The sequence below is a fragment of the Nannobrachium achirus genome (assembly GCF_963921795.1).
Source record: "Nannobrachium achirus genome assembly, chromosome: 17".
Classification (NCBI taxonomy): Eukaryota; Metazoa; Chordata; class Actinopteri; order Myctophiformes; family Myctophidae; genus Nannobrachium; species Nannobrachium achirus.
Genome location: NC_137824.1, coordinates 25938146 through 25964379, shown reverse-complemented (window position 1 = coordinate 25964379; position 26234 = coordinate 25938146). Strand labels below are relative to the sequence as shown.

Genomic DNA, 26234 nt, shown 5'->3' with positions numbered 1-26234 from the left:
ATCCTATCATAATATGAGCAAGAACAGAACAGGATGTTGGTGGAGACCTGAAGTCTAGTACTTAAATGCTAAGTGGTTGGATAGATACACATTACGCTTGTCCAAACTAGGTCACATTGTAAAGCTACTGTAAAATCTGAGCATGGCAATTGTCAAACAACAGATGCTTCTCGAGCTTTTCAAAGTTCAAACTTTTATTTAGAAAATCAACATTATATTATTTTACAAACTTTGCATATGATAATCATTATTGTTTCAAAATGTATACATACATCCTTCCAGACATGACACAGACAGAAATATTTACATTTACATTCAAAAGGTCTGCTCTGTAGAGTTGCTTAGGAGTGTAGTGTACTTGAAATACTGTACATCAACTGAGTGTTCATCATTTAGCTAGCTTACTCTTACAATATACATTTAGCTAGCTTACTCTTACAATATACATTTAGCTAGCTTACTCTTACAATATATATATATTTCATAAAACATATCATTTTATAAAACAACTTCCCTACTAAAAAACTAGTGAAAGTAAAAGTAGGGATGAATACCGTACATCGGTCCGACGTCTCATTACTCCGACTACGTGGCTAGTAACTACGCGTGCGGTTAAGGTTAGAGATACAGTTAATAGTAATGGGGAGTCGGACGAACGCAACGTCGGAGTAGTGCGTGTCGGAACAACGCTACACACCCGTAAAGGTAAAACCAAAACCAACGACCCTTGTTCTACAATGGTGATGTTCCAGATGGGGGTCTCTAACTCCATCTTAACTATCCATTGTTTGTCTCTCGTTGTATTTCTCGTGTGGGCTGTAGGCCTCATTGCAGAGCTGCGCTGCAGGCCTCACTGCTGCGTGTCACAGCCCAGAACCTCCAGGCGCAGGGCGATGTCGTTGTGCCAACCCCGCGGGTGGATGCGGAGGTAGCGGCCAAACAGAGGAGGATCAAACACCGTCAGGGCCTCCTCGTCAGGGTCGTCGTTCCCAAGGAATATCTGAGGAAGGAAGGATGTGGGGAAGGAACACATGGCGAGGACAGAGGAGGAGAGTTAAGGATATAGAGCACGTAGAAGAGGAGAGGAGAGGTGGAGAGAGGAATGCGAGAGCAGGAGGACAAGAAGAAAATGTCGTGAGGAGTAGTGTTTATTTTGACAGCAAAGTTTGATTCAGTTTTAGATAGTCTTTTGAATAAAATTCCATTGGTGGCGTAGTAATGACTGATTTTACACTTAGTTGCATGCTGAAAATAGCCGATCTTCAAGCTCACAACGCGCCACAGCACGACACGTTGTGAGCTTGTAGATCTGCTATTTTCATACCGCAACACCCGAGCACAAACAAACATAAAATTACTTGTCTTTTAGTTCTACTGGATCGGTTCTCCACACTAGTCCCTCCCTAACATTTTAGTCTAGTTTTTATTTGTTGGCGAAATTTTGTCTTAATGTTTCTATCATCAGAACCTTGTATGGTTCGGTTAGGGCTTCCTTTCTCGCCTGCACTTATTTCCATGCATTTTAATTATGTTAACCTTGTACTGTTTTTTATTGTGCAAATAAATAAATACAATCAAGGTTAGTTTTTATTTAGTTCTCGTCAGAGAAAAAAGGTAGTCGACAATTGTTTTTTCGTCATGGTTTTATTTGACAATCAACACTGAGGAGTGTCTGTGTCTGTGTGTGTGTGTCTATGTGTGTGTGTGTGTGTGTGTGTGTGTGTGTGTGTGTGTCTCACATACCTGTTCTCTTTGCGCCTCCCCCTCTAGCACACTGCTCCACGAATGCGCGTCGTCGCTGACGGTGACGGAGAACTCTGTCACCATCATCTGGGTCATTAGTGACCAGGCCCCTTGTGTCACCAGCCCTGTTATACGCTGCACTTTTAACAAGTCAACCTGCAGCCACTCATGGGGGTTGTTATTCTGTAGCAGGAGGAGAAAGGTAGAGAGGTTCAAAACTAGCAGAAGAAAAAAAACAAAGAAAGAAAGATTTTAATTGTAGCCTAAATTGCCCTTTTTTACATAAGGAAAGTATGTAAAGTAATACTAAGACAATGCAAGACAGTCGATATTTTTCCAATAGAGCTACTGAGCCAAGAATTCCATTACACAACAAAGGAAGAGGTGTAGTGTGACCCGTGTCCTGTTATTTTGGAAACAAGGGAGGGGGACACACGTAACATTGCCATACTTTAGCTTGGTTTCACCGAGTACAGTTTTAGTGCTACAATACTTGAGTACTTCAGGATATCCACTTAGAAATGACATCACTTTACAGAACCAAGCATCAGTGAAGTTATTTCACTATTTCACTCACTTTGCCTTCTTTGGCTCTTGCTTTTGTTATCTTTAACCACTGAGTTAAAAAACATTTTCATCTGTAATACTTCGCCCACAGCGACCCTGACCGTGATCCAGCAATCACAAGTGTGCTGCTTGGCGTGTGACCTTTAACAACATAGCAGTCTGACAGGAGCACAAATCACACCTCGACCACTCAATGCGGGGAAGTGTGAAAGTGATAAGCTTAGGGAGGAAAGCAGAATGATTCAGACTAGAGTATACTTTTAGAGCAGAGGGGGGAAGTCGGGAAGAGAAGAGAATAATGGGTGATTGGTGAACGGAACAAGTGAGGAGATTGAGGGGAGAAAGAAGGTCGTGGGAGATGATGGCAAAGCACAGAGCCTCTACTAAAGGGAAGGTTTTGATGTTACATGGTGTAATATTATTACATCTGTTTTTTGGGGAAGAGGTTTACAAAGCAAAAAAATATATAAATAAATAATAATGTGACTGTGTATGTGTGCACGCATGTGTATGCTTTTTGCACCTTTGGCCTCCAGGCATTGGTGCTGCCTTCCTTGTGTAGGCGAGCAAGAGCAGGGCTCCAGGTATGCAACCATTTGGAGCGGAAAGAGGATGCACTGAAGCTGCTGTCAGGCAAGCCCCTCTGAAGACCCAGAGGCAGAGAGCAACCTGGAGACATAGGGACAAGTAGAGCCCTTTTAAGCTTAAATTCAGTCATCACACAACAACACACCTGCCAGATTCTGACAGAGAAGTAGAGACCGCGCACTGGATCAAGCTCCCAAAGTGTAATTGGTTACCCAATAGCTTATGTTAAATGGTGCTCTTCCTCAGACCTTTGTTCAAGGAAGAGCATGATACGCTTGAAACATCACCTTAGTAGTAACTGATTAAAAACACATTGGGAGCTTGGGTCCAGTGTGCGGTCTCTTTATGTTTGGCCAGCACCTGGGATTTTATTGTTTGGATGTGTGCTTTGTGTGTGTGCTTTGTGAACAGTTGGCAATAGTCTTAGAGAGCCACTTCAAACTTAAAATAAAATAATAAATAAATCATATTGCACATTATATTTTGAAAACTTAAACTGGCTGCAAAACATTTTACAAGTTATTCAAAGATTGAAAAAAAAATAAAAAAAACAAACAAAAAAAACATCATCGTTTCAACTCACTGTTGAGATCGCAGCCTAGCAGCTCTAGCCGGAGGGCAGGGTGCCTCACGAAGTTTAATGGTATGATCCTGATGTAGCGAGCCACGATTGGGGGTGAAAGACGGTTGTCTTTCACTTTGGAGCCATCCATGCTGCTTTTAAAGGGCTGAAACCAAAGGATAATTATTAAAAAAGAAAACAAAAAATGCTGTACTAAAAAGTAAGCAAATCATCACTGTCAGGCAGAAACCTCGTATCTCCAAGTTTCAATGTGCATGTTTTTTCTAAATTAAAGCCCAACTTCATACAAGACTAGAGTGTTGCACAAAAGTAGTGAAAATAGCACACAATAGCACACAACGCCTCTCGGTGCGAGGCTTTGTGTGCTTTTTAAAATGATAAATACAAAAGAATGGTTTGGACATACAAGGTTTCCACCCGACAACAACGAAATACAAGCCGATGTAGGATTTTTTGACAAATGTATGAGTGTCAAATACATGATAGTAACAACCAGATACAAAAATAGACGTACATAGTTTGGCCTGCTGTGGTTTCCTCGGTAGGTTCTCCAGCTCTCCATGTCCAAGCTGTAGGAAATGGAGAAGTGAGTGATGAAGTAATCTCTCAGGGTAGCGCGGGCTCCCTGGGTCTGGATACCATGGACAAGACTGGGCCTCTGGAGGTCCACCTAGACAGAGACACAGCCACAGATGCACAGACACACGTGGATCAGAACGTTTTCTCACGCAAATATGTACGTGATATATGTGAATGTGAGCACACACATGCACACAGTGGTGTAAAGTATCATTTACATTTACTTAAGTACTGTACTTAAGTATAATTGTGAGATATTTGTACTTTACTTGAGTATTTCCAATACTTCCACCAACACTTTCATACTTTTACTCAAGTACATTACTAAGACTTTTACTAAGAGAGTATTTCTATAATGCAGTATTGATACTTTTACTTAAAGGGGAACTAGGCAAGTCTATGTGTAATAAACACATCTGCTGGACAGAGAGAGGACAAACAACAGTGTAAGAGAAGAGATGTCCAACCTGTATCCAGGCGTCCTTATTTTTACCCATCCAGGCATTGATGGCTCCAGACAGGTCAAGCCTAGCAAGTCTGGGCTCCCAATTACCTGAACACAGACACATACCGGCACATACACACAATCCATATTAGTTATGTTGTCAGTCTTTAGTGTGAGCTCCTTAAGAGATTCATATAGGACTGGTTATCCTGGCAGTTTGCAGGTGTGAGTGGTTGCATGGACCCAGATGTCTGACCTATGTGATTTGATGCAGTGATCTGGGAATCTTCAATCCTTCCCGACTTCATTCCGAGAGGCAAGACACACCCTGTAAGTCAAAGCAGATGATTTCCTTTCAATGTTACGCATCAAAATTCTGAATGTACGCAATAATCACTTGAAAACATTCCGAGAACGCGTATGCTGCTCACATCTTGGTGTACAGACGTCCTGATTCAGGGATATGATTCATCACAAGACTAATGGGGAAACTCTCTTAGAGATGACTAAAGGCAATGTTCGACTAACCATTTTGAGGTATTTAAGTTGAAATATGTGTCTGTATCAGGTAGAAAGGCATCTGACACAGCATGCAGTCAACGGGACACTGACACATTCTCCATTAAAAGGAACACACATGGAACTATTTTAGGAGCTGCAGCAGTTGTGGGCAGGGAGTGTCCCACAGAGACTATTGTATCGTAATGGGAAACACTATGCAGCACCATTAGTAGTGTTGTTATGTCAGATTAGTACAATTGCCCATGACTATCTTTTATTCATGGTTTCCACTCCTGTTGTCACTTTAAAAACCTTCATAATGCCCATGACTCAAAGTGTACCTACGTGGATTGTAGACCAGTAATTTTGCCCTCATGCCAGCCAGCTGGTAGTCCCCTACGGTACACTCCACCAACCAGGTACCCACCGTGGGGGGACTCATCTCCACTGTGCCGAACACACCTGGAGAGGGAGACATAATAACACTGATGTGTATACAGTTTATTATTCAGTATGTAAACCGCCACATCCTGTCAGTAAGTCCGGCCGCGATTCCGTAACACCTCAATGTCTATAGCTGACCTCAATGCCTATGGCTGACCTGCCCATATATGGAGGCTGACCAGGGGAACCAAACTAACAGAATCCATATATGGCCAAGACAGATGGCCAAGACAGATGGTGCGACCTTGCGAGGTCGCTTTTCGTCCTTAGGCGTCTTACTGGTATGTATAGATGTCCGTAAGCATGTACGTACGTCTACATGTTATACTTATTCTATGCATGTATTACCACATTATGCGCTTATATTAAGTGCCTGTTTGTGGGACTAATATAATGTGTGTGAATTTGACATACGTTTTTGTATTAAGTGTGTCTGTGTGTATGTGTTTACCAGGGTAGAGGTTGTAGACCCCCATGCGGTGTTCCTGTTCAGTGTGAACACTGAAAGGCAGACCATGGAAGTGCACTGCGTGGTACTCTCCATCACTGCCAACGTTCAGAAGGTGCCACCTGACTGGCTGATGCTGGGCAACCAACAGACCAGGAAGTGTCTCCGCCACATAGCCATTTATCGCTAGGGAAACAAATAGTAGTTATTTGTGTGAGCAAAACTCTGTGTCTTTATATACACGAAGTTAGCAATTTCAGTTGTTTTAGAGTATGATAGAAATTGAAGTATAATGTAACACAACAATTGGAATCTAAGGTCATTTTGATCCCTTACTTTGAATTAATATTAACTGGTGTGATTCAAATAATATCTAGAATGGTTTAGAATATGAAATGACCTTTATAAATACTTTCAACCTCTATTAATGTTTGATCCCTCGGCCTAGACCATGGGTCTTCAACAGGGGATCCGGGACCCCTAGGGGGTCCTCAGAGTTACTACAGGGGGTCCTCCAAATCTTTGAGTGATAGAACGTTTTTTTTTTCTTTCTTTTTCTTTTTTTTATATTAACCACTTGAACCCTAGTGTCCATATTCTGAGAACTTTAACCAAATATATGTTAACAATCCGGATGTAGGTGAAGTTTTCTGTGCTTTCGACGATTAGGGAAGGGGAGGGGAGAGGTCAGAGGGCCGAAGCCTACTCACCCACTCCACAGCCCCTTTCCCTAAGACACTCCCTCTGTCAGACAATTTTCTCTCACTGGTGATAATTAATTTCCTGGATTTCAACTTAAGGTGAATACTGCACATGGCCAAGGGCCTGGACAGAGCCATAAATCCTATCGGATGGAACACCAACATTGAAGCACTCCACAATATCCAAATATGGAGGACAAGATATAAATCACTACAATCCACGGCAACAACGAGAAGCAGGGATTCCCTCGAAAATCCTCTCCCCATCCAGACCTCCCTCTCCCCATCACAAGCATCCAAACAACTTTGAACACCCAGAAGCCATAAAAGTGCAAGGCCACTATGGACGAAGGTCTGGAAGACGTCAGAGACGGGGCAGCGTTTGAGATGGGTTACGAGTGACCTTTGAACCTCAACTGCTAAGATGTTCTGACCAGAACAGAATCAGACAATGATATTGGGCTATTGAACTGCCCATGGACTTGAATGAATTAATTCATGGGATGCCAAAAAATCCTAGCCAAACACAAATTGACATTGACTTTCCCCAGTGAAGAAGGGTCTCTTCTCGGTTGGACCGAAGATTTATAGACCCTCAGCCCCCCTTTCCCTGGAACGCTATCACCTCCCCTTATCCCCCTTGTCCCCCCCCCTCTCCCTCCCATTGGACCCTAAAAGGACTTTAAAAAAAAGGTATTGATTTACTGATGATTATTTACACTGACATGATGAGAATGTTGATGTTACAGTACCTCGTTGTGGGGATCATCGGGAAAATGAATGATGATTAGAAGGAAAAGATTGTCGTCATAATTGCACGTCCTAATGAAGTAGGCTTGGTTATGTTATATCATGTGATTTTGTTTTGTTTAATCCAATTGAAATACAAGAATATGTTGTCGGGATGATTTTTGCCCAACATTTTGATAAATGTGGAATATTATAAATGAAATGTATGTTTCTTTTAATGTTTTATATAAAAATTGTATCGTTTAGGGATCATAGAAGACTTGGGTGATTTAAGTGTTTTGGCTTTGTTGTAACAAACTTTTGATTCCTTTAGTCTGCGATAACACTGGTAGAGTTCAGGTATTGCATCAGGAGAGAAGAATGTGAACGAAAACATAACATTTAACCTATACAAACTAGGCTGTCCAAGTGATAGAAACTAAAAGGTCTATATATTGAGTGATTAGGCGCCAGCCACAAGTTGACGTGGAAAAAACAGATATTTCGTAACTGGGCGTGCCAAATATAGATAAATCAAAAGATAGCATGCGAAATGTAGTACAGTATAAGTAGCGCCAACAAAGACAGGAGTGGGGGCATTAGGGTCTGGACGCGCTTGGCGTGATGGCTGGCTGGAGGACTCCAGCCAGCCATGGACAAGATTGGACATTTTAACTTTGGAAAAGTTAGAACTCTGTGAACCGTTTCAGCCTAAAATGCATGGACTTGGGAACTATCCCATATTTTATGGACTTCAGTTTCATGGACAATATTGGACAATATTGGACATTTTAACTTTGTGAACCATTTAGCCTAAGAATATTTGGCTGATGGGTCAAACTCTTTTTTCTGCTATACCACCAAAATGTGGAAAGCCTTACCGAAGGTCATAAAGGAGTGTGGATCACTAGCATCCTTTAAAATTGCCCTGAAGAATCACTTACAGGCAGCAGCCATTCGCAACTGGTAAAAAACTAACCTAGCCCAACCCTACCCTCCCCTGCCCCTTCTTTGTATATACTGTTTATTTAGACTTACTGTTTTTTGTTTGTTTTTCTTTACATATCTACTGCATAGTACTGTGTTCTATTTGTCTGTCATTCAATGTTATATGAGATACTTAAATGGTTTCCAGTGGAAATAAGCTTAGTCTTTTCATGGATCTCCTTTTAGTAGACCTTGTACCAGTGAACTGTACCGTCATGAAACTGTACCTTTTCCTATGCAAACTTCTAATAAAGTCTTCAATCAATCAATCAATGGACTTCAATTTCAAGCTTTTTGAAATGTATAGTTTGTTTTAATAATTTTTGTGACTTATTATTTCAAAGGTTTTTTAATAAACCATTCTGGAATTATTGGACATTAAGAACTTGTCGCGTGCTCTTTTCCCAGTGTCATTCTAGTGAGTTTTCATGGAAATGGAGGGGAATCACCTCTATTAGAATGTCAAAGGAATCACGTCACCGGCAGAGGAACATATTCCAAGGTGGAAAAGCAACAAAGCCTTCATCTCATCCGTGTCCAGAAATTGCTGCTATTCTTGACCTCGTAAGAAGCGACCCTGTCAGCGGCAAAAGTCACTTCACCAGTGTCTAAACCAGTGGCGAGTCACCGCTGGTTTTGACCTCAGAATATATCACAGCATGACGGACATGCAGAAAACTCTGCATTTTTACAAGACAGTGTGAAATTCAAGCACCTTATTAACGTAAAATAAAGACAAATCTATACAACTATGGCAAAGGTTTACATTGGATTATCGCACTGTTGACAAAATAGCATCTATCAAATAGATCTACAAGCTCACTTGTGAGCTTGTAGATCGGCTATTTTTAGCAAAGAGCTTTGGTGTAGAGGGGAAAAAGAGCAGACCAAGTACAGAGTAAAAGGTCAAGTATTGACGGTTCAAGTGGTTGAATATCTGAAAACATAAATTTACATGAATCCAAAATACACTGATGATTGTGCTGTCAAACGATGAAACTATATAGAATCTATGATAAGGTTGTGGGGGTCCCTGCTTCATCTCTTTCTCAAATAAGGGGTCCTTGGCCTGAAAACGTTGAAGACCCCTGCCCTAGACAATATGACCCAACCATCCACCTGCAAACTTGTTGCTGATTTGGAACCAGGGGTCATCGGGGTTGGCCTGGCAGGGTGGGGTGCAGTACTTGTGCAGGTTCTCTTCAAGGTACCAGCTCTTGGTTTCATCGAACGCGTGGAACAGCAGGGCGTACTCCTGGATGCCGGGCTGCAGGTGCAGATGGGGGTGAAGGGTACCGGGCTTACAGATGACCAGAGGACCAATCAAACCTGAGTGAAGGTCCCTCTCCTGAAATGGAATGGAGCAGCAGAATGATGATAGCTGAAAACATGACCCTGCTCTCAACAAATGTGCACATGTCACAAAGTAAAAATAAATTGAAGGCATAACAGGTGACGTGTATGCAGATGCTTCTACGTAAAATAACCATGCATCATGAAAGATTACGGAAATGAAACAGGCTACAAAGAAATGGCACAGATGCACACCTTGTCCACAGTGGAGTAGTAGGCCCCCGCCTTGCAGTCAAACTCTGGGCTGGTGGGCCCTTGTTTGCGGGTTATCCTCCAGTTATAGACACGTGTCTCCCCGGGGGGCACAGCCTCCCCCGGGAGACCAGCTGGGATAGAGGAGGACTGGGTTTGGGCAAAGCCAGCCCCCTGGCTGCGGTCATACACGCCTTGGAGGTGAAAGGAGTAAGGCCTGGATGCCTTGTTCTTAAAGGTCACCTTAAAACGAGACATAAAAGGGAAAACTGCTCTACTTTTGTAACTGTGAAAGTAACTCTGTAACTGTGAAGTCACCTCAGACCAATCAAACATAAGCATTCCTGTACACACTTTAAAGTCACCCTGGTCACTACTCACAGTAAGAAGACCATTGATTTCGGCTCTGATGATGGGTCCCATGATTCCCAGATGTTCCTGGAGCTCTCCTGGTTCAACAGGAACCTTAAAGTCTCTATCCCAGTAGGCTCTGTACACCACCTTCTTATATTCTGGTAGGAACTTTCTCATTCCACGCCGCATCTCTCTGAGGATGTGAGATGATGGTGAGAATACACTGCTTTATATTGCTTTCATCTCATTCCTGATGACATTTTGAAAATATTTTCTCTTTTCTACTATGGCTTGTTGTTACTGTATATATACCCAATTCAGATTCCCACCACACCACCTTAAATTCACACGTAGCTACACTTAAATTCCACCCGACCCGACATTTTCGGTAGCCGGGCTGGGCCGGGCCTCGGGCTCAATTGATTATTTTTTTTACTAAATCAATGTATTACTTTGAATCCTAATTATTCTCGAACCCGACCCTACCCAGGGCCTAAAAAGTATGCTAATTAGTCGGGCCGGCCCAGTTAGGGCAGGGCCTTAATTTTCAGGCCCGTTCAGGCTACTTTGACGCCAAATTTGAGCAAGCTCATAGTTTGATCCAAGACTTCAGTTATACGGCTAAAGTTAAATATTAGAAAAAATACAATACGTGAAAACAAATATTAAAAAAATACAAAATTGTGTGGAATGCACTCTCTGATCGGTCCAGCAGTTGCAAGATTATCTCTTACACACAGACTCAGTAGGACCCACTTATAAACCGCCAGCCTCCTACAGAGCAGTACTGTAGAAATGCCACTGCATATACTGTACAGTAACGGAACCTAGGGCGACGTGTCTATCAGACCTGGGTTTGATGAGCTGGTGTGGTAGTCGGATGCCGTAGTCCCAGATAACCTCCTCAGCAGCAATGTAGTAATTGTAGTATTTGCTGTCTCCAGAGCGGGGGTCCAGGAACGGGGCTCCAGGAACATATGATGTGCGGTTCTCCTATAACACAGGTTATTATAATGACGTAGGTGAGAGAAACTCTTTAGATAGTTGATGCTGATGTCAAGACCTAGCATATCGTTGTTGTCGGGTGGAAACCTTGTATGTCCAAAACTGTTTGTTTTGTATTTAGCAATTTAAAAATGATTTAGAATAGTGAAAATATACAAGCACACAAATATACAAGCACAAAACGCCTCGCGGTGCGAGGCGTTGTGTGCTTGTATATCATATCTTCACTATTTTTCTGCGACAGTCTTGGTGAATCTTGTATGGCCTTACGAAAAATCATACACATTTGAAACTTGGAGATACAAGGTTTCTGCCCATAATACAGTATCTGGCTTAAAGTCCTGTTCGCAATTTGGTGTTAGGGGAGTTTCTCACCTGAACTGAGTCAGTGGGTCCCTAGACATGAAAAATCACAGAGGTGCTCGTCCGCCATAGTGCCAGGAATGGCGCAATGGCCAAATCAAATATGGCTGCCATCGGCTATGATGAAAATCCAACTTTTCTGTTTCTGGGTGTATATGCACATGTAATACCTCTATTTGGACTAATTGTGGTGTGGGGAATTCATTTCTGATATTGTTTTGACCATTTTGGGCGATTTGGACCTCAAAAGGTCATGGTCAAGGTCATTTTGCTATTCCGAAGACCGTGGGCCATAACTTGGCCATTGTTAGGAGTAAAAACAGGTGCAGTAGGTCTAAAATCTCGAAATCAACTAATGCTGACATGTATAATTCATTTCTGACATTGTTTTGACCATTAAGGATCATCTTATCTTTGAAATATCAATGTCAATGCCATTTTCTAAAAACGATTTTGTTCATTACTTGCACTTTTATAGTATTTTTTGTAAGTTTGTTACTATTTTATAGTAAGTTTGTTTTGTTTATAACAAAAGACATACTAGTGGGAAATACAACAAGTAAACATCCACATTTAACTTTAAAGGGGGGTTTTAAATGGGTGTTTAAATGAGCAAATAAGACTATTTACGAATAAAAGTGACAAATAAAATCACACAACAAAAGCACACACAAAATTAAATAACAATTTCCAAAGTGCACCATATTGGGATTGTGTGCATCCAAGTTAGTATGATGTGTTTTTACAGGATGTATTCAGCAAGGCAGCCATATCCTCGAGAGTCGAAGTGTTCCTTGCATCCGTCCATGTTCCATTGGTTCTAGTCTTTCCTCAGGTTCCTTGGCTGTTGCAAGCAGGTGGCAAGACATGCACTAGAAAGGTGCCTTGTTGGTCTCAGGCAGCAGTTGTACTTCTCTGCTACCAATGCTGTCTTGTTCTGTCAAGGTCTTTGCCTCTCCAAAGTTTGTTAGATATTGTATTCGGTCAGAAGCCATAGCTGCATGCTTAGTCCCCACCTGGCCCATGCAGTCATCTCCAGTTTCCAAGGCATATGTCCCCTGATCACTGTCTTGGCTAGTGGTGCTCCAAGATGAGAGACTGCTTGATGCTGTAGAAGCATGTGCCGCTGCACACCTAGTGCCATACTGCTACCAGATCTACTTAATCCCCAGTGCTTGGAAGTATCACTACGACAACTCTCTGGGGTCCACTCATAATCCTGGCGACCCATTATTCCCTCCATTAGGTTAGGGTTATGGGTAGGTTTAGTTATAATAGGGCCAGTTGACTCCACATGTACCAGCAGCTTGGTGACAGCCTCCTCAATCTAGTTCAATCTTTGGGATCTCTTCACCTCCAGCCCCTTTTGCAGGGAGCCACTCATCATCATCAGAGATAACAGAGTCGATAGACGCACCCATCCCTCATCAACTTTACACATTCTGGGTGTCTTAGGTGAACAAACAGCTCTCCAGCTGTGTGTTCGGAATATGGTGGCCATTCAAGCTTGTGGCGATGTAGGTAGAACGGCTGCCTTGGAATCTGAAGGTTCCAGGGTCGATTTATGTCTCCTCCTGCTTATTTGTCGAAGTGTGCTTAAGCAAGACACTGAACCCCTAACTGCTCCCGATGAGCACCTTGCATGGTTTCTTGGTGTGAATGTATGTGTGAATGTGTGTGTTAATGGGTGAATGTGAAATACATTGTACAGCGCTTTGGAGAAGAGCGCTATATACTGTAAATGCAGTCCATTTACCATTATCAGCTCTGTTGTCTCTGTTGATGATGTCGCTAGTGGAGAAGAGATCCCAGACATCTTGAATAGGATTAAGGAGGCTGACACCTGGTGCATGTACAGCCTCCATTATAACTAAGCCTATCCCTAACCTTCACTAACCTAATGGTCAGAATAATGGGATGTCGGAACTATGAGCGGACCCCAGAGAGTTGTTGTCTCCTTCACATTACTGCTATACTACACCCCATATTTCCAAGCACTGGGGATGAAGGAGATCTGGCAGCAGTATGGCACTGGTGAGACTCACTTGCACTGCATCAAGCAGTCTCATCTTGGAGCACCACTAGCCAAGACAGTGATCAAGGCACATATGCCTTGGAGACAGGAGATGGCTGCATGGGCCAGGTGAGGATTAAACATGTAGTTATGGCTTCTGACCGAGTACAATGTCTAACAAACTTTGGAGAGGCAAAGACCTTGACAGAACAAGACACAGTATTGGTAGCAGAGAAGTACAACTGCTGAGACCAACAAGGCACCTTTCTAGCGCATTTCTTGCCACCTGCTTGAACAGCCAAGGAACCTGAGGAAAGACTAGAACCAATGGAACATGGAACAGGGCATGACATAAAGGCTTGTCCTGTTGTCCGGGACAAGTGCCCATACTATGGAGTGGAGGGAGCAAGGGGGGTCATTAGCCGTCCTTTTGTTATTATTTCAATGTATGAAATTTTTATCCGGACAAGTGACTTTTGTCTCCGGACAAGTGAATGGGAAATACTTGTCCAAAGGACAACTGCCTCAAAAAGTCAATGTCAAGCTCTGATGGATGGAAGGAGCACTTTGACTTTAGTACACTCCTGCCATGTCTGAAGCAAGACACTCGACACTGATGGGAGTTCTGTGCATCATATTTTGCCATGGAACAATGCCAAATCAATCCTGTAAAAACACCTCATACTAACTTGCATGCACACAATCCCAATATGGTGCACTTTGAGGGAAATTGTTATTTAATTGTGTGTGTGATTTTGTTGTGTAATTTTATTTGTCACTTTTATTCGTAAATAGTCTTATTTGCTCATTTAAACACCCATTTTAAACCCCAATTTAAAGTTAAATGTGGATGCTTACTTGTTGTATCTCACTAGTATGTCTTTTGTTATAAACAAAACAAACTTACTATAAAATAGTAACAAACTTACAAAAAATACTATAAAAGTGCAAGTAATGAACAAAATCGTTTTTGAAAAATGGCATTGACATTGATATTTTAAAGACAAGATGATCCTTAATGGTCAAAACAATGTCAGAAATGAATTATACATGTCAGCATTAGTTGATTTAGACCTACTGCACCTGTTTTTACTCCTAACAATGGCCAAGTTATGGCCCACGGTCTTCGGAATAGCAAAATGACCTTGACCATGACCTTTTGAGGTCCAAATCGCCCAAGATGGTCAAAACAATATCAGAAATGAATTCCCCACACCACAATTAGTCCAAATAGAGGTATTACATGTGCATATACACCCAGAAACAGAAAAGTTGGATTTTCATCATAGCCGATGGCAGCCATATTTGATTTGGCCATTGCGCCATTCCTGGCACTATGGCGGACGAGCACCTCTGTGATTTTTAATGTCTAGGGACCCACTGACTCAGTTCAGGTGAGAAACTCCCCTAACACCAAATTGCGAACAGGACTTTAAGCCAGATACTGGACTACCAACAGTGACGATATGTTGGGCGTGAATACATACTGATCGAGTATACACATACTGTACATTCGCTCTCACACACACCTCTTGGTCGAAGTCATCATAATCCAGAGACAGCGATATCCTCTGTTCCGTCACGTTACCACCTGTAGCGTTATGAAGGTCCGGAGGATCTAGAGTATCCATCAGCAGTGGTTCGCGGACAGGCTGAATGTAGTTGTGTAGATCCTGGTTCTGATCCAGGTCCCGTGTATCAAGTGGTTCCAAAGTCAGTTCCCCCTCGTTCAGCTGGGGAGCCGAGTGTAGTAGGATCTCATTGCTCTCCTCAAGTTCCCTCTTTGTCCAGTTCTTTTCGTTCAGCCATTCACCGCTCACTTCATCCTGGTCCTTGGCTCTAGTGCCACTCCCATTACTCTCAGCCTCTCCTTCGTTCTCCATCTCAGCTACGCCATCCACCTCCCCTGCGCCGGACATTACGCTTCCATCATCCCTGTCCTCGTGTCTTTTTTGTCTCCCGACTTGTCCCGTAGGCTCATTCCCATCCTGGGGAAGGGACGCTGTCCACTCTCCATCTCTTTCCAGGTCCTCCAGGATGTCCTGCGGGATTCCTCCGTCGGTCACCAACTCAGTATTGTCCTCTTCTGATGATGTCATCGTGACATTCCTCACTTCACACACTGTACCTCCTCCATCGGTGCTATTAGTTGTTTGAGTTATGTTATGGTTGGGCAGCGGTTTCTTGCACATCTGAACCGCCACAGAACGGTTTTGTGATCTTCTGCTCCTCGGCATTAAGGGTATCTTGTCGATATAGTCAGATATCATCAGTGCATCCTCATCATATTCGCTATCAGTCAGTGGGAGGTCTTCATCTCTGCAATGACGCACTGTATAACGAATGCTCATCCCCCGGCTTTTAAGGCTGCCATCGAAGGCACTTATCTCCCACTCGCCTGGGAGAAAAGATGACATATTTAATGATATAATATATTCAAATTGAATTCATAAGGTTATTGTGCCAATTTAACCACTTTCAAACTGGTGTCTCTACTATGTCATTACTGTCAACAAAAATGTTGGGAACCCCTGGCCTATGGGCCTGAGTCGATGATGAGAATCTCTTGTAGGACCTCACCTGTTAGCTCAGTCTCCATTGGAACGGTCTCAGCAGTCATGGGAAACAGGGTGAGGACAGACTGGTAGACGTTATGGTACTCAAAGGGGTTTCCTGTGAAGTAGATGGAGAGGAAGTCGCTCTGGGTGCCCACATTGGCCACATGCCAGAACATGACATCGCTCTTACACATTGTGAACTGGCGCCCGCTGAACATGATGCCATTGACACCTGGAAATGGATGCACAAAATGGGTAAGTACACAAGGAATACAAGAGTAGAAGGGATATCTATATTATATTACATCAACAGTGTATGCCATACTAATTTGATTGATACCGTATTGATGAGATAAATCAAGAGGGTTTATATTAAACCCACAATAAATATGTTCTTTGGATGATGAGCTTTGATGTAATCTACTTACTGTAAATAACATTGGAGTTGTAGAAGGCTGGATCAGTGGGATTTATTTTGGAGGAATCCTGGCTGTACTTCTGAATGTTTTCATTGATGTACCAACTTCTGTTTTCATCAAACGCAGCAAACATCAGACTCCTTTCTTTATCGGAGCCCAACTATGACAGAACATTCAGTTAGTTAGAAACAATATCAGGTACAACTAGTGTAGACAAGAGGTTGCATTGTTTGAACATTAATTTGTGGAACAAAAGAAGTGCCTGTGATTCATTCAAATCAATCAAAACAAGATATCGATGTAGTGGATGCAGCTGCAATAAAGGCAAATACTGTCAGAGGAAACATCAGTTCCTCTTTGGTGTGCCACAACAAACCAGCAAGGAAAAGCCTGACTAATATATTTGCAACTGTACATCATGCAAAACTATTTATCAGCACACATTGTGATGAAGTAAAAAGCCTCACCAGGCGTCCCAAAGTGTCAATGGCCTCCTTCTTGCAGATAAGCAGGGTGCCCACTAGCCCTGAGGCCAGGTCTCTCTCTGGGTTGACAGTACTCTGGTAAAGGTGAGTCAAACACTGGGGGTCCCCTGCCAGGGGCCCGTCATCAGGGGTCAACCTCCAAACATAGTCAAATGTCCCATTGGGGGGGACCCCCATGGAACGAAGGTCCTTTTCTGTTGCTGCTTGATTACATAAATAAATGGAGAGGGTCAACAATCTTTTTACCTGGTGTGTATTACATTTAGGACTAGTAGCTATATGTATAGCCCTTTTATAGAAATGGGATTTACTTAACAAAACAAAATAGTACAATATCACCCCTTTACTTCATTTTATTTGTTCCCAATGAATGTCCATATGTTACTTTACCAGTTGAGGATCTCTGGAGTGGATGGATCTTGGTTAGGCCGTTGGGATAGATATTAAAAGGCCGACTGGCAAAGTTTTTGAAAAAGATCTGGAAACACAATTCAAATCACATTTCAAGGACAGCAGTGAGCACTGGCATGCATTCATACAATTATTGTCTCCACCAGCCGAAGGCATGGGGGAGAGTATGTTTTCCCCTCCGTCCGTCCGTCCGTCCGTCCGTCCGTCCGTGCGTCCGTCCGTCCGTCCGTCCGTCCGTCCGTCCGTGCGTCCTTGCAGCACCTAATCTCAGTCGCCGTTGGCATGGTCGCTGCCAAAGTGAGCACACACATTCCCTGGATGCCAATCTAGAACCTCTGCCCTAAATTTTTCAAATGGGCCTTTTCTAGCGCCACCTAGTGGCCGATGTTCGCAAAACACATTTATGTGCACTACTCTTACAGATTTTGTCCAAAAATCCTACAAATCGGTAGGCAGTATCTCGACAGTCATGTGATCAACACAGATCTGTCCGATTTTGCATATTCCATCCTGATTGGCTAAGATTGGCTTCCAAAGTTTGTAGGATTGAGCCGTTTTGAACAAAATGCCTCAAATCACAAACGCAAAGTGCAATTATCATGAAATCGCGCACACACGTTCCCACTAGGCCGAGGAAGAAATGCCACTAATTTTTTTTCAAATCAGCCTCATGGTGGCGCTATAACAGGCCGATTCGTGGTTTTACCTATAACTCCACCGATCAGTTTCAAACTTTGTAAGCGCACTCCCTAGAGGCTAAGGATAAACCTTTGCCCTGCATTTTTCACATCAGCCTTTTATAGCGCCACCTTTGGGCCGACATATGTAAAACACATTTTTGGATATTACTCCTTGAGATTTTATGCAAAAATCACGCAAATCGGTACACAGTATCTCTATAGTCATGTGATCAAGTCCGATCAGTCTGATATTTCATATTCCATCCTGATTGGCTAATTAGCTTCCAAAGTTTGCAGGATTGCTCCGCTTTTGAACAAAATGCCTCAAGTCATCAACGCAGCGTGAAATTTGCCACACATATTCCCACTAGGTCAAGGAACAAATGCTACCTTTTTCACATTGGCCTGTTATAGCTCCACCATTAGGTAGACTTTAGCAAAACACATTTTTGGAACACAATGCTTCAAATCATGCATGCAGCGTCCGATTGCCATGAAAGATCTAAGGTGAAGAACATATGCCACCCTTTTTACATTGGCCTATTATACAGTAGCACCACCAGGACGCACGGCCTGGTGGAGACCTGTGCTCGGAAGAGCACTGCTTCTAGTAATAAATATGTAATACACAGAGCACCGCAGTCCTAGCTGTAGCACAGGCCAGGTTTGAAGTTGGTCGCTCTCATACAGTATATGCACATGACCATATATGGGCATTGCGATCAGATCTGTGGTTCTGGAGAACTGATCTCCATAAATGGTCATAACAGTCATCGACGGTTCTTACAATCTGACCAAGTCAACCCTCTTCACTCAATTCCCTCTCAGTTCTCGAGGTACGTGAACTTGTACATAATCTTTTGTGCATTTATTGTACAATTAGTATCTTGTTGTGGAACATGCCACAACAATATTTCACAGTTTGTTGCTGTATGAGTGAGTGACAAATATAACCCACTTGAATCATGAATCTCTTGAATCTTGAGTGTACAAATGCAACCAAATGGTCCATTTGGTTGCATTTGTATAATAGAGGGTCAAATGTATCAAATAAAAAAATCGACAATTTTCAATAAGAAAAGGAATGAAGTTGGCTCACTCACATGTAACTGATCGTTGACCTCTCCTTTCAGCATTGGGCCAAACAGTCTCGGGTCAGGGCTCTTCCTTTGTGTGAATGTTGCGTCTGTGTATTCGACATACACCACCTTCTTATACTGGAAGCCCAGGTGGTGGGGAGGCGTAGGGAGGTACTCTGACACCAGCTTACTGAGACAACATGAGGCAAAGCCACAGCAAATTCACTAGATAGTCAAAGGGGCTCTGCCCTCAATGCCCTCAATAACCTCAATACCGGCATATCTGACTAACTACCTCAAAAAAAGTCAACGAAACCCTCAGCCACAATACTAGACAATGATCTGGTACCACCCACCTATAGAACAAACATGGGTCAATAGACCTTATTCACACTGCGGCCATCTTGGTGTGGTGTGGTTATTTCAATAAAACCATTGTTGGAAAATGGAAATAAGGCATTTAATTTCGTTATCGAATATCAAAGGTTTTCCTAATATCGCCCAGCCTTAGTTCCAGGCACAAAATATGTTCGGATGGGAGTCTGCGGCCAAATACAAATTAATTTGGAGGTCCTTGACATGAAAGAGAGCCACTGTCTTACTGTACCTGTCGGTAGGATTGAGGTGAGGAGCGTAGTCCCAGGTGATCTCTTCAGCAGCAATATAATGCTCCCAGGTTTTAAACTTGCCCCCCCTGCTGGACCTGACACCCGGCCGCACCTTCTTGGGCTTATATTCGACAGTGTCAAACATGTCACCTCCGTTGCCGTACTCGTAGTCTTCGCCGTAGTCTTCGTCATCGTGTTTGACGTTGCGCAAGATGGGGCCAGACTGGAGGACAGTCTGCGGGCAGTCCTCTACCGTGAAGAAAGCACTCATACCAGCTGGAAAGCAACAACAACAATAATAATGATAATGCTAATAGTAATACATTTGGAATGCTGTCAATTTGAATGGTAAAGCAGTGAACGATGACGTTTCGGTTCCTAATACTACTAACAGTGCTGTAGAACTGTAACATGGCCAAAAGTTGAGTTTAAGTAGAAGCCTTGTTTATTGCTATAATATATATCCAATACACATACTGTATGTCACTGTTGTATCTTAATTACAGTGTGAAAGATGAAAGACCAACCATGTTTGTGGGCATGTATCTGACAGCTGATGAGGAAGCGTCCCAAAGTGGCGGGTTTCATCTCCGCAGTGGTGAAGGTCATAGGGGTCATCTCCATGGTCACCTTGCGATGGCTCATCACCTAAAAACACAAATCAAAGCGTCGCTTTGAGGTATTTGTAAATTAAGTAAAATGCCACAGAACGATATACAGTATGTCAAATAAAAGAGGGTTGTGCGTTTACATCTGTAATAATCTCTTGCAAATTGTACAGACAAACGCTTACCGTGATGTGAAGAACACTGGAATGTTAGTCTGTAATTACCACAGCCCATGTTAGAAGGTTTGGGAATAAAGCGAAAGAGGAAAGGTTGAGATGGTTTGGACATGTGCCGAGGAGGGATGAGCTGAGCAGTACATTGGGAGAAGGATGCTGAAGATGGAACTGCTAAGCAAGGGGAGAAGAGGAAGAGGAGTTTTATGGACATGGTGAGAGAGGACATGCTGGTGGCTGGAGTCACAGAGGAAGAAAGAAAACAGAACCAGATGGAAACAGATGATTCGCTGTGGTGACACCTGAGGGAAATTAGCCAAAAGAAGAAGAGGAAGAGCCTGTGCTTACCTGTAGAGAGTGATCCTGGAACAGGATGGAGTGAATCTCCGGAGCTGTGCCCATTCCGATCAGATGCCAAAACACATGATCGCGACCCTGTCCCTTACACATGGTCAGACCTATACGCACGCACGCACGCACGCACGCACGCACGCACGCACGCACGCACGCACGCACGCACGCACACACACACACACACACACACACACACACACACACACACACACACACACACACACACACACACACACACACACACACACACACACACACACACACACACACACCACACACACACACACGCACACATACACAGAATGAGGTGGAATGTTTGTCTACAAATACAAATGTATGGTATGGTATGTCCTTTGTCCATTTTCTTAATTCTACTGCTTCATTTTCGTTCCAATTTGAATTAAACTTTAATTGATTGATTGAATACTTTATAGTCACACATGTAAACAGCAGAAGGTACAGTCCCGGGAACTCGATTGTGGTACAGTATACTGTACATATAGCCTACTGTACGGACTCAGATCAAGACAAGAACAGGTTTAAGAGGCTAAATCAGTAAATGTGCCACCAACATAAATTCAGCGTCATTGTTTGACCGGCGTTACACATTTAACTAATTTAACCATCTTTTCACTGTCCTGTCTCGGTGTAGCAGAGATGGCCAAATGAAAGTGCATGTTGTATTAAGGTTACCAGGTAAGGTGGAGTTGACGTAACCATTGATGGTGTGATACTGCTTCCTCCCGCTGCTCTTCTTGTACCTCTCTCTGCTCCTCCTCTCCCCGATCTCCCCGTACCAGCTCTTGGTTTCGTCGAACACAGCAAACAACAGGATGAATGCATTGCTTCTCCTCTGACCGTCCTCTGTGAAGGCACCTAGGTGAGCACACACACACACACACACACACACACACACACACACACACACACACACACACACACACACACACACACACACACACAATATATTTACATCACTTGTGGGGACATTACATAGACTTCCATTCATTTTATGCAAGTCCTGTGGCCTTACCCTAACCTCTATCCCTAAACCTAACCCTAACCTTAACCCTAACCCTGACCCTTGTGGGGACCTACTATTTTGTCCCCACACTGTCCGAGGTCCCCTGCAGGTGACTGTGTGAACATGCGTTTAGTCCCCATAAGTATAGCTAGACAAACTCACACACCTTGCACACAGTAACAGAGCGTAGAGTTAACTGAACAGGAGCTGTCCAACCTTGCATCCCGTTCAACAGCTAGACGGAACACACCCACTAATAATAATATTTACCTGTCAAAATGTCCTGTTCAAATATTGGTCTAACTTGCACAGGACAAAATGTCACTTCCCGTAGGTAGAGGTGAGGTGCCCGAGCCTCTCTGTGTGAGCAGAGATAAACAATTTTATCAAATGGGGGTCTGTGGCCTAATGCAGGGGTCTTCAACGTTTTCAGGCCAAGGACCCCTTAGTCGAGAGAGAGATGAAGCAGGGACCCCCCACAACCCATGGATACCATATAGTTTCATCGTTTGACGGCACAATCATCAGTGTATTTTGGATTCATGTAAATTTGTATTTTCAGATATTTAACCACTTGAACCGTCAATATTTAATAAACTTGACCTTTCACTCTGTACTTAGTCTGCTCTTTTTCTCCTCTAAAGTCTATACCAAATAACGCCTCACAGTGCGAGGCGTTGTGAGCTTGTAGATCTGCTATTTTTGGTTAAAGTTCTCAGAATATGGACCCTAACGTTCAAGTGGTTAATATAAAAAAGGAGGGGAATAAAAAGCTTCTATCACATAAAGATTTGGAGGACAACCTGTGGTAACACTGAGGACCCCCTAGGGGTCCCGGACCCCCTGTTGAAGACACTTGGCCTAATATACCGGTATATCAATATGGGCATTCTTAAAATGGAAAAGACAGAAAATCACCGGTCTACGCACACACACACACACTAACTTGATTTGCAGATGAGCAATGCTCCGATGAGCCCTGAGTTGGTGTCTCGGACCACGTCCACCTGAGACGAGTAGGAGTAAGTGAGACACTCTGGGTCACTGATGGTGGGTCCATCTTTAGGGTTGATGTCCCACACATACTCAAAGTATCCCCCAGGAGGAACGGCGTCATCATCCTTCTCTTGGCCTGCTGTGGAGTCATCGTAACCTGCTCCTGGAAACAGACAGACAGAGAGAGAGGGAGAGAAAACAGATTACAATTTACAATTTAGGTATTAAGCAGAACACAAGACAACACAGTAAACACAAGACAAGATAATACATCAAATGCATAGAGACAGTGTTGTGGCTCAGTATCATTGGTAAACCAAGAACCTATTATCACTCTTAACATTATAAAATAAAACAAATATATACATTGAAGCTAGTTATACAAACTGTAGGATTCCAGGTCAACAAATGAACCTGGCATCTGTCTGTCTAAATAACATGTTAATTTCATTTTAACCTTTGCATAAGACTGCATGGTCGTCATATAGGGCAAGTGCTACTGGGCAGTGTTGAACAGCTTTGGCACTGCAATCAGTAAATTGGGATTAAAATGTAAAGAGCTGATCTACAAACGTGTGTGTTCTTCTTCTTGTTGCTATTTTCAAAGAATCTGGCCTATATTGCCGATAATAGGGACATCATATTGAAAGTGGTTAAAGGAAGCACTGACTCACACAGTGTGTGAACTGAATCCCATCTTCAGGAACACACTCATATTTCTCTGTTTTGTACTTATTTTACACAATCCACTTAGCTGGATTAGATCAGCTTCCTAAAGACTAATTGCTGGACATGTAAAGTGGCGTTCTTTCCGATTACAGTTAATCATGGTATTAGAATCTAGCCCTGGCCAGGAAGAGCTGGTTTACAGTAATGTACTGTAATGACTGCAATAGAGCAAAATCTTTTAAGCTGGGACATGCTCTTATAGTAGCATCCATACTAATTCTTCCTGTAAAAGGTGTTAACAGACCCCAACAGACTTAAGGCTACACTACCGTATATTTGCTGGCTATGGATTTTCCCATTTTAAATGTGATGGATTTAAGGTACCATCATTTAATAGATAGAGCTGTAAAAACAATCTTGGGACTCTGAGCTCATGCCATGGTAAGTAGCCTTGGCAGTCAATGGTTCCAGAACCATGTGGTCAGTAGCCTATCTCTTTTTTCCGTAGCATGAAGGCAGCTTGATGTACCGGTACAAGTACGTATGTACATGACACTCATCCTAATCCAATCCAGTCCATGTCATGATGCAGTGTGCTAAACAAACACACACTTTTGCTTTTCCCTTTTAGTGCTAGAACGTAGCTAGTGAAACCTGACCAGCCTCTCTGCCTTGGCCTCCGTTTGGGTCTGGCAAAGGACTTGTAACTTCAGCAAAACATGTGTTTTCAACATCTGACTCATGATCTGGGACAATAAACAATGAAATGCTTTTTTCCTGCTGACTCGTGATACAACATGAATTTCACGTTAAAAAGACACTATTGTGAGTCAAACGTGGATTCAAGAAACTGAGTTAAAGTCTGGACGGCTGTTGACTCATCTATTTCAAAGTAAAAAATTAGTGTGAGTCAAAATAAATATATAAAATGAGTCAAATTCGGACTTAGGTGTTACTTATGTTCTCACCTTCAGACTGCTTCCAGTAGGTCACTCCAAATGGGCTGATGCTATAGGACTGGGAAGCCAAGTTCTTAAAGTGGACCACCACTCTCTCACCAGCCTGGGTATGAATCACTGGGCCCTGGATACCTGCAACAACACACACCTTTAAAGATCAGAGTGTCCAGAACTCATTCAGAGCATCAATATGTAAAGACTTACTGTAGGCCTTTGGGGTTTTACATTTTACATTTCATGCAAACATTCCATGGGTCTACAAAGCCATATGGTTCCAGGTTTGCCACCTGCAAAGAAGCTCCAGATTTCACATTTCAACCAGAATAGATGCAATTGGAAATTGCAAGTGTGGTTGCCTATTCATTGCCTGGATAGCCAGAACGTCATGTGAAAGTCGACCGATCCTCAAGCTTGCGCCACTCCCCCATAGAACTCAACTACACTAACTACACCAGTCAGAATCAGTGACATCACTGATGACATCACTGGACATCACCACTCACCCTTTGAACTCAACTACACTCAGAATCAATGACATCACTGATGATATCAGATTGTGTATTCGGAATACTATGAACAACGGGCTAGAACAAACCACAATCACACCATATCTCACCATATCTCTCTGACTCACTCGCTTTAATGTAGAACACTTAAAAGGTAGTGCATTTAACTGATTGGACTTGGCCATACCTATAGAAAGACAAAATAGGGTAGCATATGTAGTACAAAGACAAAAGACGATAGCATATATAGTAGACCTACTGTACCTGCCCAAGCGGGCCTAGGTTTGGGGGTGGTGTAGGTAGAATCTGTATACTCCCGATAAACAGCCTTGATGTATTTTTGAGGAATATCCTTGATTTTGCTCCTAAAAATAAATACAAATAAAAAAGAACAAATACAATAAAATATAATCATCATAGTCATAACTCATTAAGGTAAATTAAAACAATCACAAAGATACAGGTTTTGAACGGATGCTTCAAGGTTCATACATGCTGGTGTTATAATCAGTGGTGGAAAAAGTACTCCAGTAACCCCAGTACTTGAGTCAAAGTAGCCAATAGATCAGGGGTTTTCAAAGTGGGTGATGGGGCACCCTGGGGAGCCGCGATGCCAGTCCAGGGGTGCCGCAAGATAATTTGATAATATTTGGAATTCATCAATATCATTACATCAATATCACTACATTATGCTTAGTAAACCTGATTTGCACTGTACTTGATGAGTTATTTTTCTGTCTACGACTCTCTTCACCAAACGTGTTGTGAGCTTGTAGATCGGCTATTTTTGGTGAACCTTCCCCCCCAGAATAGGCATGTTGGGGTTCAAGTGGTTAAACGTCAAGTATAACGTTATTTTCAGTCAGTTCTGATGGAAACAGATATTTCTCCAATATGATTCTAAAAATTAACAGTGTAACTCAGGGGTGCCGTGGATGAATAGGTTATTTACAGGGGTGCCCAGAGTAAAACATTTTTTTTTAAAACCCCTGCTATTGATACTGTACTCCTGGACAAATATTACTCAACAATAAGTGAAAGTTGCTCTGTCAAACCTCTACTTGAGTTACTGGAGTACTTGCTTTTAAATACACTTAGGTATTCAGAAG

General features: G+C 42.7%; 1 protein-coding gene across 1 annotated transcript in view; it reads right to left on the bottom strand.

Moving 5' to 3' along the window:
- Nucleotides 1–850: 850 nt before the first annotated feature.
- The window catches only part of f8 (coagulation factor VIII, procoagulant component), a gene marked incomplete at both ends in the record, with an annotated part of 26722 nt that continues 1338 nt past the window's right edge, over nt 851–26234 (bottom strand). Inside the window, 26 exons of the mRNA XM_080746639.1 lie at nt 851–1000; nt 1744–1926; nt 2834–2979; nt 3482–3626; nt 3996–4151; nt 4528–4613; nt 4762–4833; nt 5352–5468; nt 5902–6084; nt 9435–9663; nt 9864–10103; nt 10242–10407; nt 11065–11207; nt 15126–15994; nt 16177–16386; nt 16583–16733; nt 17041–17258; nt 17449–17536; nt 19253–19418; nt 19836–20112; nt 20364–20484; nt 20966–21075; nt 21665–21847; nt 22942–23154; nt 24629–24751; nt 25390–25490. Of these exons, the coding sequence (XP_080602765.1) occupies nt 851–1000; nt 1744–1926; nt 2834–2979; nt 3482–3626; nt 3996–4151; nt 4528–4613; nt 4762–4833; nt 5352–5468; nt 5902–6084; nt 9435–9663; nt 9864–10103; nt 10242–10407; nt 11065–11207; nt 15126–15994; nt 16177–16386; nt 16583–16733; nt 17041–17258; nt 17449–17536; nt 19253–19418; nt 19836–20112; nt 20364–20484; nt 20966–21075; nt 21665–21847; nt 22942–23154; nt 24629–24751; nt 25390–25490 (4846 nt within the window). The remainder of the gene's footprint in view (nt 1001–1743; nt 1927–2833; nt 2980–3481; nt 3627–3995; nt 4152–4527; nt 4614–4761; nt 4834–5351; nt 5469–5901; nt 6085–9434; nt 9664–9863; nt 10104–10241; nt 10408–11064; nt 11208–15125; nt 15995–16176; nt 16387–16582; nt 16734–17040; nt 17259–17448; nt 17537–19252; nt 19419–19835; nt 20113–20363; nt 20485–20965; nt 21076–21664; nt 21848–22941; nt 23155–24628; nt 24752–25389; nt 25491–26234) is intronic.